The sequence below is a fragment of the Lissotriton helveticus genome, chromosome 7 (assembly GCF_964261635.1).
Source record: "Lissotriton helveticus chromosome 7, aLisHel1.1, whole genome shotgun sequence".
Taxonomy (NCBI): domain Eukaryota; kingdom Metazoa; phylum Chordata; class Amphibia; order Caudata; family Salamandridae; genus Lissotriton; species Lissotriton helveticus.
In genome coordinates, this window is record NC_136068.1 from 526,178,797 (window position 1) to 526,194,854 (window position 16,058).

Genomic DNA, 16,058 nt, shown 5'->3' on the forward strand with positions numbered 1-16,058 from the left:
ACACTGTAGCATGTGCATGCGACCGTCCACATCCACTCTGTGGATGGTGATGTGTGAACCTAGTGACACCCCCAGGAGGGTGTACCCCGAAATGTGCTCGATACCAAAGTTAAGGTTTGTTCTGGGATGGCTTTGGCAGAGTTTGGGTGCTGAAGTGGGTGGGGGGAGGGAGGGAAACGTAGGGTCTATCAGGCTACATCCTCTGTGTCTGAGAAGCATGGCGAACTCCTTAGTCGTGCATTGTCATGCAAGTTTTGTTTGTACACAGCGTACTCCACTGTCACTTTTTATTGCTGTAAGATATAGCACTGCGCACACACTTAATGGGACGCAGACTCAGGATCTGCGATGCATGTCTCATCTCCACGTCCACGCTCATGGCTGGTATTAGTACGCTGAAATTTCTAACTTGGAATGTGCGAGGTCTAGGCAATCCGAAAAAGATCAGGCGATTGTTTGCTTACTTTGACCGATTGCACATTGACATCGTTTTTTTACAGGAGACACATTTGGCAAGTGATAGCACATCCACATTGGGTGGTAAATGGGCTGAATCAGTAACCAACTCGAGCTACTCATCTTATTCGAGAGGTGTGAGCATATTGATAAGAAAGGGTACGGGCTTTGAGATTGCGAACATACATAGAGATACAGGTGGGAGGAGCGTGGCTGTAGCTGGCACGATTAGGCGACAAAAGATATTATTGGTAAACTCATATGGTCCCAATGTAGATGACCCGGGGTTTTTCAATGGGATATGGCGAATCATCACCGACATGCAAACAACTCATGTGATCTGGGGGGGAGATTTCAATGTTACAATGCAAGACACTTTAGACAGAGCAGCGCATACGTTGGAACAACATGGGAATGCTAGGACTATGCTAAGGGACGCTATGGAAGACCTACATATGGTGGATTTGTGGAGGACAAGTAACCCAGGGTTGACAATAGCGACACACATAAACGCGGCGAACAACAGCTGGTCTAGGTTAGACTACTGGCTGGACACGCAAGATGTACTATCATGGGTACGAGATATCAAACATTTACCACGAACACTATCCGACCACAATCCGGTACTGCTGGAGATAGCAATCCCGTATTACGACCCGCCGCCCTTTACTTGGCGCTTCAACGCGGCTGCACTGCGGGACCCCATATATGTTGACACCATACACAGAGCGATAGTGGAATACTTTGATCTTAACGGACCGACAACTGAGGACCCAGGTCTGCTCTGGGAGGCCTTTAAGGCCACAATTCGGGGAGTCTGTATCAGTACTACCTCAGGCATCCTCAAAGATATCCGTCAGCAACTACACACACGAGAAATGGCCATTCAAGCACTAGAACAGACGTACACGCAAACGGGAGACACTAAAGTATTGGGGGATATTCAGACACTTTTGACGGAACACAATAAATTTGCAATGGACGAGCTTCAATATGTGACCAAGCGAGCTACAGCTAGAAGGTATGGGGAGGGAGGCAGACCCGGCAGAGAACTAGCAGCGAAAATATGCGCAGGTAAAGCACAGCAGAATATAGCGTCCATCTGTTCCGACTCCGGGGAGGTAATTACTAACACCAAGGGGATCATGGCGGAATTTATGCACACATACGGCACACTCTATAAGGCACGCCCATCACCATCACAGGCAGACTTACTGAAATATATGGAGGATGTTGAAATGGCATGGCTAGCTGAAGGACATAGGAAATACCTAGAACGCCCCATAACGGTGGAAGAGGTTACAGACACCATTAGGCGCTTACCAAATAACAAAGCACCGGGGCCGGATGGCTTCGTAACAGAATTTTATAAGACATACGCGGATTTACTTGCCCCGCACTTAGTGCGACTATATGGGGCGGCACATGAGGCCCAGACACTGCCAGCCTCTCTGAGGGAAGCCCTACTCATCACGTTGTTGAAACCAGGTAAAGAAATAGATAAATGCGATTCATACCGCCCCCTTTCATTGTTAAATGTAGACACCAAAATCATAGCCAGTCTGCTAGCGGACAGGTTGAAGCCACTTATGCCATTATTGATTAGGCCGGATCAGTCTGGATTCATCCCCGACAGGGCCACCACACATAACACTCGCACATTGTTCGCATTGGCGCACTATCTGGCTCCGGAGACGAAGGCTGTGGCAGTGCTGCTGGACGCTGCTAAAGCGTTCGACACTATCGGATGGCCCTTTATCCAAGCTGTTCTGGTGCGTATGGGATTCCCAGTGATATTTCTGGGATGGATAGCGATGCTATACACAAACCTAACTGCACGCATCAGAGTAAATAGGCACGTATCAGAACCCATACAAATATGCAGAGGTACTCGACAAGGGTGCCCGCTCTCGCCGATGCTCTTCGCGTTGGTGCTAGAGCCACTAGCCTGCAAAATCCGGCAACACCATCATTACTCGGCGATTCAAATGCCCTCCAGACCCATCCATATTTCGCTCTATGCAGACGACATGGTGCTGTATGTTAAACATCCTGAACTGCACCTAAATCCGCTCCTACGTGAATACATAAAATTTGGCCTACAATCTGGACTGCAGATAAACTGGGACAAATCCCTTGTCCTATCCCTGACGGACAGCACTCGTCCAACGAAATTGGACTATCCGCTGGAATGGCAAGAGGAACCCACGAAATATTTGGGCATATGGTTCCACAGGGACCCAGAATTGGTCATTAGGACGAATTACGGGCGGACCATAACGTCCCTGGAAGACAAAATTAAAAGATGGAACAGACTTCCTCTGTCATTGGCTGGCAGGGCCGCGATCGTTAAAATGGTGCTTCTGCCGAAATTCCTGTATCTGTTTAACAACATCCCCATAAAGCCTCCACCTGCAGTATTCCGTAATATCAAAACGCTGGTACTTAATTTGCTATGGGCCGGGAAGCAGGCGAGGATGGAACTGCGCACCATGACGCTGCCATATGAGAGAGGGGGCTTCAAAGTACCAGACTTCTACTTATATTACTTATGCGCTCAGGCGCAATACGCACACTACTGGTACCACGAGGTGCCCTTTCTGACACATGTAGCTGTGGAAGCGGGTGACACTGACCCGATCCCACTAGCCAGTATATTGACACATAAACGCGCTATGCTACACGGCCGTGACATCAATCCGGTCAACGCAACCTCGGAGGCATGGAGGCTGATGGGTAAAGCGGCAAACAGCCTCCCACTGTATGCACCCACGCTCCCACTGGCACATCACCCGGCCCTTTCAGTAACGCAGGAGCAGGTTGGCATGGATCTGTTTAAGCGAGCTGGTATTGATACACTGGGGGACCTGTACACTGATGGGGTATTCCAAACAATAGATAAGCTACAATACATCAAGAACCCATCTCCACTTTTTAGATTCAACTACTATAGGCTGCAGAGAGCACTTCGGGAACACTACCCGACACATCCGGAAGAGCCATTGAACCCCTACGATTACTCCTCACGACACCCACAGCTTCTCACCTGGTATCCAAGCTATATGCGAAAATACAGGAGGCAGTGGGGGCTAATACACACAAGGCTAGGGAAAAATGGAGCGCTGGGCTGGCAGAACCCCTAACGGATGTAGAATGGGATTCCTCCTGTATGCTTACGGGTATGCTGACACCTAACGGGAATTTGAAAATCATACATTACAAGTATTTGCATCAGGTATACCACACACCCCAGAGACTATATCAATACGGCCTGAGAGAGGATTCCCAATGCTGCAGGTGTAAACAGGAGGCTGCGGACTTCATGCATCTAGCATGGCACTGTCGCAAGGTGGCGGGATATTGGGAACAAGTCATACAAATTTTGAATGATATGCTAGGGGTCTCCTTGCTATGTGACGCCAAAGTCTGCCTGTTGGGTATTGTTCCGCAACTAAGAGCCTTGAAGCGCAAATTCTGTGTCATTGCACTGCTGCTAGCTAAGAGGAGGGTGTCTCTCCACTGGAACAGCAAGAGAGCCCCGGAGGTTAAGCGCTGGATTGAGGACATGGTTTATTGTAGAGACACGCTTACCACATACGAGGAGGAGTTGCCGGGCAGTTCTAGGCCCAAGGACTATTGGGGGTACCTGCGTGCCTATTTGCTAATACATGGTGAGTCCGAATCAGAGGCGGAAGTGGAGTGAAGTACGTATCTTGCGGTGACACCACAAAGCGAACACTTATATAATACTGGTACTGAGGAGGGAGGATGCTGTGATGCAGAGTGACTGTAGCAAGGGGAGAATTGCAAGTTGGGTTATACACTGTTATGTTTGTTTCCGGTTGGTAAAAAAATAAAAATGTAAGACTACTGATGTATAAGTGGGCGAATACAGCACTGACATACAAGTGGGAGCTCTCAAATAACACGCCGCCGGTCCGCTGGATGTCGGCTGATGGGCCGTGTACAACTAAGGTTACTGATATCGGTTGTGATTACATGTAGCCGGCCCGCTGTGGTTGTAGGCGGATACAATGTATATGATTTTCCTGTTAATATGTGCTGTAAGGCGCAAAGAACTTCTTACACCAATAAACAAATTTAAAAAAAAAAAAACATATGCTGATGTGCTAGCCCCTGTCCTGGAGAAAATATACGCCATTGCGTACGAGGCGGGCCATCTCCCGGCTACCACCATGCAGGCCTTGGTGATTTCTATCCCGAAACCCGATAGAGACACTCGAGATGTAGGTAACTACAGGCCCCTCTCCATGCTCTCCACGGAGTATAAGATCCTAAGTAAAGCCATTGCCATGAGGATCCAACACCACCTCCCTGGCCTGATCCATACTGATCAATGTGGCTTCCTCCCAGAAAGGAGTACCTCCCAGAACTCGAGGCGGCTCCACGCCCTCATGACGACTACTCCTCACGACCTGCCACACGCTGGCTGTATAGCCCTGGACCTCCGTCAGACGTTTGATTCCCTGACGTGGAACTTCATGTTCGAAGTCCTGCATCGCTTTGGTTTCCCGGAAGCCCTTATAAAGTGGATCCGCCTCTTATACAAGGGCCCGACGGCCAGGGCACGCACGGGGAGACACACATCGGACAGTTATGAAATCCATAGGGGCACCCGACAGGGCTGCCCACTGTCGCCATTATTGTTTGTGCTGACGCTGGAGCCCCTGGCTATTGCACTTCGCAATAGAGCTGCGGAGGACGGCATACCGGTGGAAGGCACCGACCATATGCTCTCAATATACGCCGACGACATCTTGGTGTTCCTCCGGAACCTGCGAGGAGACCACTCGTCCCTGGCGAATATCTTCAAACGGTTTGAGGTCATATCTGGGCTGGCTATACATCCAGGGAAGTCCCTGGGCTTCTTCTTCTGAGATGGCCAGCGGCCCCCCCTCATACAGTTCGGGACCTACGAAATCCAAGTGGCGCCATCCACGTTTAAATATCTCGGAATACAGGTCTACCGGGACCCGGAGGCCCAAATTGACGGTAATATCCGTAAGGCCATTACTGGCCTCCGAGGCAGCGTAGGCTTCTGGACGTCCTTACCCCTATCGGTAATGGGACGAGTGGCGGTCTCGAAGATGGTCTTGCTTCCCCGCATACTGTATTATTTTGTGAACCTGCCGGTTATGCTCCCGCGTCAGATATTTACCACACTAAATACATTGCTGGTCAACCTCATATGGGGCTCGGGGAGAAGGCGGATCAGCCTTAAAAAACTGCAATTGAACACCAGACAGGGCGGCCTGGGAGTGCCGGACCTGCGCAGCTACTACTATGCCAGCCAACTCCAATGGCTGACCCGGTGGGTGGCGGGCAGGGACTTGCATCAGATCGCTTACACGGCGGACAAATTAGCGCGTGGAGACCTGCACTCCCTCCTCTTACCCAATGCTAGGATCCCTAGAGATTGCCACCCCCTCCTACGCGTGGCCCTGACCTGCTGGAAGAAAGCACTGTCATACTCGACTGGGACCTCCCCGTATGCGGACAATATACCACTGCTGGGACTCCCGACACCACAGGGGACTCTAACACAACGTAGATTACGACCCTGGACGGAGACTGGGGTGGATAGGGTGGGAGACCTGTTCGGTGACGACACCATGCTGGACCACACCTCGTTTGTACTAGCCACGGGAGCACCTTCCCGCTTATACCTAATACACGCCTCGGTGACGCACTATGTGCGGCGGGCCTGGGCCCCACAACGAACGAAACCAGATCAACATGAATTGGTACACCTCTTGTACCACATGGGCATGGGGGGACACCTAGTGAAATGGTTATACGTTGGCATCAGGGAACACGTCCCTTCGCCGATTGCTACACTCTGGGAGACCTGGGCTGAGGACTCCGGTGAAAACATAACGGACGGGGAGTGGAAAATCATTCTGGGCCATCATAGGCGGGTGTCCAGGAATGTTAAGTTTCAGTTCATACAGGCCATGGTTCTCCACAGAGCTTACCTTACACCCCAGAGGCTACATCGGATGTTCCCTGCCACCGCACATAGCTGCCCGAGATGTCACCAGGACGAAGCACACATTCTCCACATGCTATGGACATGCCCGAAGTTACACACTTACTGGGGAACGATCAAACATACGCTACACTCCATAACTACACTCCAGATCCCTGAGGGAGCATTACCATGCCTTCTGGGGAACAGGAAACGACCCAAGACACGCAAGGCACAACTGAGATTTATGGATCTGGCACTGGTGCTGGCGATCAGGGCACTCACCATGAGATGGAAGTCACCCAGGGCCCCGCAGATAGAAATGTGGCGCAGCGATTTGCTGAAATGGGGCAAAGCAGAATCCGTGGCATTGCGAGATGAGGAGAGCAAGGAACTGCGCAAATATCCTATAGCTCAGGAATGGGATTCAATGTTGATAGAACTGGAGGAGATAGACCTGGACAGTTCGGGAGACACGGTGGGGTGAACTCACATATATGGCGGGAGGGGACCGAGACTCACGGACACCACTGCGACTCACAAAGGCTAGACCAGACCTAGGGCTTTTACCAAATTCCAAATAAATAGAATCACCTGACCCGGGTTGTGGAGTGTATAAGTGAGAACAACCAGGAGACAGGGGGTGGGTGGGCAGATGGGAGGGGGGATCAGTCGGGGCGTGATACTTATGTACGACGCGATCCTGGATTTTACGGACTATATTTGAGAAACATTCGGGATATGCTCTGACAAGCAATTTATAACTAAAATGTACTGCTCCCGCAAGTTAATGGTTATGAACACGGAAAAGACTGATGCATGTAATAATAAGGAAATGTACAGAAATGTATGATATCCTGTAACAGTCACGAATAAAGAGTTTAAAAAAAAAAATTCTGACCATGGTATGTTTGCATTTTGCCATCATTCTGAAATACAACTGGTTCTAGAGCTGGTGTGTCTACATAGGTCCAATACGGTACATTCAACCCACGTTTGTAATATGTAAGAAAACTATTGACTATATGAATGATTTCGATTTCGATTTGTTATATAGATGCATCATATAAGGCTATCCTAACATTTAGCATGCACACAGATGTCTTGGAACCGCATTACACATCCATGGTTCAGAAAGAAGGCTGGGAAACAGGTGGGGAAAGGAAAGCGATCTATAGGGAAAACCAATTTAGGGTAAAGTAAAGATGGGTTTAGGAGGAAAAGAGTGTTTTGAAACGAGGTTAGAGATCGAATTTTGACAATTTTCCCAAGGAACACATTTCATCAGGAACCTTATGTTCTAACCATAGGATTTCATATAAAATACGATATGGATTCCTGGAAGGGAGGTCCTTGGTCTCTTTAAATGAACCAACTAAATTCTAGATAATCAATGACATAAAAGAAAAATCTAAACTGGAAAATGGTGCTGCAGGTGCCTTGGAGTCATCCAGTAACCTTAGGTCTTTTGAGAGGTGGATTCAAAGACGAATCAAGAGCGGACCGGTTTAAACACTATTGGGCACATGCATCATTGTAGGATTTTGAACTTCCTAAATTGGGAAAATTAAGGAATCGCAATTTAGGAATTTTAAAATATTATGCATCAAGACATCCTAAAAGTTTTTAGGATTTCTTAATTTTCGGAAATTGCGATTCCTTAATTGCGAATCGCAATTAAGGAATGGCATTACATTGATTCCTATGGGCCTCTAGCCGTTTTGCATTTTTTTTTTTTTTTGCACTCGCAATTTGTTGATGCATTGTTGATGCATTGCAAGGGTGCAGAGGGGGGTCCAAAGGACCCCCCCCTGCACCCCTGAAATGTATTTTAAAGTGCATGTTTCACACACACATGTCCTAAGGACATGTGTGTCTGTAACATGAAAGTTTAAAAAATGCATTTTTTTGCTTTTTTAAAGATTTTCGCAAATTAACACGAGGGTCAACCTCGTGTTAATTTGCACTTCCTATTTCAAAATTCGCAATTTTTAAAAAAATGATGCATTGCATTTAAGGAATCGCACAAATGCGATTCCTTAAATGCATTCGCATTTTTAGGAAATGCAAAAAATAGCGAATTTTGAAACTCTGTTTCATGCATCCCAAAAACGTATTTAGGAAGCGCAAACGGCCGAATTTACCGATTCGCACCGTTTGCACTTCCTAAATAGGTTGATGCATGTGCCCGTAGATCTTTTGGCACATGACACTAGAAATGGGACCTTGAGGGAAAGTCCTGTATTAAAGGGCATACAGAGTCGGAATAGGTGGCCGTTAGAGGGGTGTGGTGAGAAAGATTATAGAGTGACTGAGTGATAAAGAGGGCAACGCTAGAGAAATATTTAGAGTGCTGATTGGAAAAGAGTCTAGGGGTGCCAGTTAGACACTGAAAATATGTATGAAGAATTCAGAAGTGAGCAGCAGAAAGGATGGGTAAAAGCTGCCATTGACAGCTTCCGCTTCTCTGACCCAGGTCATGGTCTTCCTTGCTCTTGGTTGCGATTTACAAGTAAACTTAGCCAATAAGCAGAGACATTTGGATAAGGCATTACCCCTGTGTAAGGGCTGAAGAATATATCAATCTTAGCAGCAGGCTGCTTTCTTACACACAGATTATGTGCAGGAAGGGGCAACAGCTCAGCCCCTCTTTAAATACACTGAATACAATACACATGTCCGAGGTAGAGCTTAGCTAAGGTGGTGAAAAGAATTCACACCCTCATCTTAGCTTCTGCCCTCCAGAATGTGATACAAAAGCATAGTGACACTCCCACTGTGTCCTAATGAGAAAGCAACTACACCAGTAAGAGGCTTTATGCTGACTGAATAGAACTTGAAAATGTTCATCAGGTTCCCTGCTGTTTGTCCAAGTTGTTTTCGGGTGACAAAGCAGTGTCAGTTAGATTCAGACGGAAAAGCAATCTGCTGACTCCATTTGGCCAAGCTGAAAGGGTTGTATGACAACCATGCATGCCTAAATCACATGGTCTTTACAACAACCGCGTCTTTACCACTCTGCCCTGAGCCTTGAAATTCGACCCTCCTGCTTTGTAATCTACCCACCCAAGCCCTATTACCTACACTGAACCCCTAACCTAAACTCTAAAACCTGGCCCCTTAGCCCAAAAAAACTACAGCCCCCAGTACCACCGCCATGAGCGCTAAATATGGGCCCCAGCCCTGAAAACTGCCCCTTCACCCTCTGCCCTGAGCCATAAAACGTGGCCCCTGCCCTAAAAACTACCCCGATCCCAGCCTGAGCCCTAAATCCAGCCCCATCCCTAAAGCCTACTCCCACCTACCCCCGGGCCCTAGCCCAACTTACCAAGCAGAGTCCCGGTCCTTCCTGCCGCATGCATTCTGCTTACTCTCCCTGCCCATCCGCTAGAACGCCTACTGCCTTAATCACGCATATGCAAAAAAATGATGGATTTAGGCCCAGATCTCTGTACTGGGGTGAATGTGTGACATTGCTCTGCATTCTGTCCATCAATTGTTCTTTTTGCATTTGTCAGCCCGAGTGGGGCGGGTATGCCCAGACGCGGGTCCTGTGCTCTACATGCCAATGGAGTCAGGCTATCCTGGCTGATGAGGGGTGAAACCCTGAAACCGGTCCTAGGATGCTTGTTTCCAGTTCAGGGAGGACCTGACCTGGCATTTCGGGCTGGACTGTTCCCATTGGGCGCAGGGTCAAGACTGATTTGAATATGGCTGGGTTCAAACTGGAATGTCATGGGGATCAACATAATGATGGATTTAGGCCCAGATATCTTTACTGGTGTGAATGTATGACATTGTTCTGCATTCTACCATCAATTGTTCTTTTTGCATTTGCCTACTGCATGCCCCAGACCCATGTTCAGAACAGATGCAAGTACTGTCCGGTTGCATCTAGCAGTGCTTAATCTGAGCCACTGCTTGCAAGCGTGGCCCACGAGCACTCATTTTTAGGAGCTGGAACGTATTTATTCCTAATCAGACTTTTTTTTCTGAGTTTTATATAGCGCCAACTTGGCCAGAAAATATCATGTATGAGAGCACTTTATATGAGCACCAGTGGCATTACACAAGGACACATGTATTTTATTTTGTTAGGCACTTTGCATCAGCTATATGGGCAAAACATATTTTGAGGGCCCTTGTTGGAAATACCTTTTAATTTTAATACCCACTCTATGCTAACTCAATCCCGCAGATGCCAAGCAACCTTGCAGAAGTAGGTCACTCAAAGCTGTTGAAATATGTCTGGCCCAAATAAAAATTACATTCTTACTACCAATAATTTTAAAATAATTCAAAGTGTTTATAAAATTAAAAATAAATGTGCCCTACCCAGGACCCCAACATCCGTTAGGCGATTAAAGGCAAAGAGAGATGCAACTAGAGTAAGGCAGAGAAAAGAAATGTTTTTAACTAGAAATAGACAGCAGATAGAGACATAGATATAGTGGTAAGGTTCACTTTCCCAAGGGGTTTCTTTAGAAGGTGGGGGCCCGAGTAATTGCTCCCTTTGCTCATGCCTTGAAACATCTCTGAAGGGGGGAAGAAGGAAAGTGAAAGGTAGAACAATTTTGGCAAATGGAGAATGCAGGGATGAAAAAGAATCTGCAGGAGAGATCAGCCAGGGGCTGTCTGGTTGTGTTTGAACAAGGCATGAGGGGGTATTAAGACTACGCATCCTGATATTCTTAGCTTTTGAGCAAAACTTTAGTCCCCGGGGCTTATTGTTTTACAAATTAAGCACTGAACCAACTGCTTCCCATATTTCCTAGCATGGTATTCAGACTGCAAGCACTCAACATACACCAGTCATCTGAACATCCATTGGGTCACACAGACTTCTTGGCTGAACAAAACAAGTTAAAACTGACAAAGATCTGCTAGGAGACAGAAGGCCGCTCCCTCTAAAGCTTTCATAAACACGTGACTTTTACCTTTTACCCATCAGAATGGGCACATTTAGGATTTCCAATATAGATGCAGCAGGAAAAGCGAGAAAACCATTACACATTTTCTGCTGTATTATTAGCATTACACATTTGGAAATCACATTACAAATGATCACTAGTATCGCCCAAAGAATGCAGTTTATTTTAAAATATGTCAATTAAAGGAATATATCGTAAAAAAAAATTCATGTTTTTTTTTGGGTCCCAAATGTATTTTAAGGAATGGAGAATCTAAGGGGCATAGGGGGATTTTAGTGCAAATACAAACTGTGAAACATGAACCCCAACCTTGTACCAGACTGCTTACCATTATGATTTAACCACAGGACGTATTTCCATTACCCTGCTTGGCGGCACTCAGATACTTCAAAGCCACTCACCTGGCAAGAGTCTTTTCCTCCAGCCGCATAGCCAGCGCACATCATGTCATTGAGAATTATGGGTTGGCCTGAGCTCACATCTGAACCGATATGGTAGAGGTCATCACAGGTTGATGTGGCAATGATTGGGACCATCACTTCCTGCAAAGTCTTGGGCGATGGGAGAGGAACTGTAGAAATAGTAATTGACAATTTGTTTTTGATTACACAGACCATGTTCATATGATCCTTTAACTTGTCCAGATGTGTACTGAGATAATGAAAAAAACGAGCCCACGGTATTGGGTTCTAAGACCTAGCTCTTGGTATGGTTGCTGAACCAATTTGTCAGGAAACCAAGAAGGAAAGAAAAATTTCTTTCTATAGTTCCCTCACTCACCGGAGTTGCCTCACGGTGACATGCTTCATCATAGAGGGTTCCCAATTCTCTACAAAAAGGGGCGTGCTGCGACAGACGAAATACGTAGGAGCACTCTTTTTATTGAAGGACTATGTGTAGTGCAAAGGAAAATGATGTGGTGGAGTGGGTGTGAGTGAGTTAAAAATACCGCGCTAGTGGGCCTCAACACATTTATTCTGCTCCTAGGTTGGTATGTTAAAAACGGGGTTCAGTCACTGTGTTCCAACCTGTAATGTGGGTTGGATCAGTGAACGGTCGACATGTTTCAAGCTACCCCTAGCTTTTCTTCAGGACCATGCAGGGACCAGCCCTGTATATGCCACTCCTGTCTGCCCTGTTTGGGCTTTAATTAATTAAATAGACAACTTAAAATGCTACTAATAATAAGTGCATGCAATTAGATAGGAAATACGTACGATTGTATTCAATTCAAGTTTTGTATCGGTGCCTAATAGCACTCCATGGTCTCAGAGGGGAGCGGTGTCACCCTTCGGAAACTTTGTTCCATTCTGGTGTTACCGCGTAGAATTACCGAACAGTCGCCCCACCGGACCGCATGTACTGAGATAATTCACCCGCGTGAGCAATGTACATAATTCATAAAGTGGGATTTAGTGTATTCAAAACCCAGTTGTAAGGTAGTTTAGTTGAAAACCAAAATTAGAATTAGCACTTCCTTAAAGAGAAAACATCTATTCTCAGAATGGCTAAACAACTTCATGCCCTCCATGCCAGCAACTTCTGCCATTCCAGCCTCGTCGGGAGTCAGTGCTTTGGAGAAGGTGGCTGGAATCTAGAATGGATACCATGACTTTGGGATAGATTTGAGCAATGAAAACATAAGATGCAGATCTGTGTCCATATTTAATTACAAGACCATGAGAGGAATCAGATCTAATATGGAATTGCCCATCAAAGACCACTTGAGCCTGAAAGTTAAGGCCGCAGATGTGACCCATAACCCTGGCGAAGTGAATTTGGTCAGCGAGAAAGGGAAGTCAAATAGATCATAAAAATCAAGCAGATTTATCTCACCGCTTACTCCTTTAATGTATTTGTTAGAACTACCCATTTCATACTAGTGCAGACCATCATGATGAACTCTTGCATTCCTATCCCATTTTGGTTTCTATACTATATTCTTCACTATTTATCCTTCTTCCTTTAAAATAGTTCTTGCCACCCTTGATCAGTGTACTACAGTATTGTTTGACCTAATTTCCTTTTTAAGGACTCACCATATGAAAGAACTCCCAGTTGTTTTGTGGCCCCAGATAGCAAGCTGACAGGAGCGATCTGGGAAGGTAAGAGCAGTGGACAGGGCAGGGGGGGGGATTTGTCAGACGACGAGGGTAAATTAAAGAAAATAATTGTTTTTTCCTCGTCTGTCGAGAACACCCTCCTCACCGCCTCACCGCTCTTACCTGTGCAGCCGCTCCTGCAAGCTGAATGCAGAAGACTGAACGTATTAAAAGTTCCACCCTAAAATAATCATATTTCTAGGTCAACATCAAATATTTCTTACCATGCAATATTAGGCGAAAAAGGAGTTAGTATGCACACCTTATGTATTAGGCCCCACATGGTTCGGTCTCACCATATCGTTATATCCCAGTCAAAGATTGCTATGTGTTTCTACTCCCACCCCAGGGAGACATCAATTAGCTGGAATGTATCAAATGAAGTCAAATAAAAGCACATGAAATGCATACAAAAATTCAGTTGCTTTCTTCCTTGCTCATAGAATGAAGAGCGTCTATACCCACAAACAGACAACAATGTCTTGTGGAAAAGATTTATTTTTTTATCCCACCACTGAATTTAGATTCCTTCATTGTTAATACAGTTAGTCCATGTCCCTGAAGTGTGTGCATGGACCAGATGACTGTTTCACTGCCATTATTTGTTGTCAGTGGGCTCCCATGCCTTCATTCAGGGAGGAGAAGAGTAAGGTGGTTTCTCTCTCTCCTCGGTGCTTATCATGATTTCACCTTTCCCTTGTTTTTTCCCTGACAAACTTCCATAGTGATTTTGAGCCAAAGGGAGACAATGAAACTGTGGTGTGTCTTCTAATACATCCCAGGAATAATGACTGTCCCCTCGGGCCCCCAGCGAATCCCTCAAACATTACCTGTATCGAGGCCCAGCACTACCCGTGGGCAGGCAGATAGACTTGGGGGGGGGCAGGGGCTTAGCCCAGACCTCTTTAATAAGGGCATCCATCTCACGTAGACACAGCCAATGATCAGTGTAAACCTCCCACTGGATCTGTTCCACCCCAGGTCCAGCACATGTATAGCCCAAGGAAGCCGGGTCCTTCTACGGTCAACATTCCTAATTGAAGGCCTTGCTCTGTGGCTGGCCTGAGCCTCGCTTTACTTCTTTCGGATTGGGCACAATAGCCGGGCAGAATCGGACCACTATGTAAATTAATATTCCTAGAAGAAGGAGGTTGCTTTCTAAGGGGGAAATGGTAGCCTTTGGTTAAGGCGTCTTGGGTTCTTCAGTGATTAACTGGATGCTGTTTATATCTGGTGGTTGGGAAAAGACAGACGTGCTCAAGCTCCTCAAGCCATATTGAGGATGAAGAGCTAGAAGGGGTCTGTGCATCTCTCTACTTTTCCGGCCCCACCCTTTTCTCAGGAAGGGCGGGCGAGAGAGTCAGTAGACCCTCTCCTGAAAGCTTATCTTCTCTACAGCAGTCTGAAGCCTTAGAAACCAACTCTAGCTACTACAAAACCTATTCTAAATTCACAGCACTGGCTACCTTTCAAACTCCACCCACTTGGGTGCCACAACAGATAGCCAACTTAGAGTGTTAATGGCTAGTTTCCTGCTCCAGGGGAGGAGCTCCTCAAAAAAGAAATGAAGACCTATAAGCATGGGTTAGATTGATTGAAATTAACATCCCTGCAACACCCAAAGGCTGCATTGTAATGTATGGTAAGTTACACACCAAGCCAGTCTGCATTGTAACCTTTCTCAAAGAACCAAACAACTGTTGCTTTTGTCTTAACATTGATACCAACACGGATAAATCAATGACGTGGTCATCTCCCAACAACACTCACTTGATGAGCCAATGGCTCCCCAGCCAGTGACCCAGCAGTTTAAACCAGATGGAAATGTGACCGACGAGGCTGGCAGGCAGATGGGCAGGATGAAATCAGTGAAGGCCACTGTGTTTGTCAGCTCCAGCAGCAGGATGTCCCCAGGACCTTCTTCAGAACTGTAGAGCGAATTGACGATGATCTGCTTGACTGTAGAGCACTGCGAGTTAGGGTTGGAGTTCGAAAGCTGGTACATTCCCAGGCAGACCGTGTAGGAGGACTGGGCATTGTTCCTACATGAAAGATAACAAGATTTAGCCAGCATGGTGAATAGAAGCTAATATCACATCAATTAATAATAAAACACTACTAATAATATGAAGTGAAGGTCTGGGTCATTTGGGAATCTGGTCAAAATCAAAAAACAAGAGTTGAGCACAAGAGGTGTGGTTTAACATGTGTATGCTGCACATTTTATCAGCTGGCTAAGAAAATACACAACCACATATTTCACAACACCCATCCAGCCAGCATTTCAGTCTCCCTATCTGATACACAAGGGGGCTTTTATTAGTAACATTCCTTTCGTTCAAAGTCATAAAAAATAGGCTTTAATGAGGCTTTACTTGCCTTCCAACCTTTATTCCACATAGAAATAACAACTAGACTGTATGAAAAGGAAGGGGGCCTTCAAATCAGTCAGCACTTAAACCAACAACTATTGACTTTGGCAATTCTCATTGCCTCATGCAGCAACACCAGCAATATGTCAGACGCAAGGCTTGCCCTTATTTGCATGTGTCCCCCCTACACCATAATGAGAGAAATACC

The 16,058-nt window shown here is 46.4% G+C and overlaps 1 protein-coding gene across 1 annotated transcript in view; it reads right to left on the bottom strand.

Moving 5' to 3' along the window:
• LOC144769143 (serine protease 33-like) overlaps positions 1-16,058 on the bottom strand; it is a 71,393-nt gene that overhangs the window by 8,034 nt on the left and 47,301 nt on the right. The window contains exons 3-4 of the mRNA XM_078653151.1: positions 15,249-15,520; positions 11,778-11,947 (exon numbers count right to left, since the gene is read on the bottom strand). Coding sequence (XP_078509277.1) covers positions 11,778-11,947; positions 15,249-15,520 — 442 coding nt within the window. The remainder of the gene's footprint in view (positions 1-11,777; positions 11,948-15,248; positions 15,521-16,058) is intronic.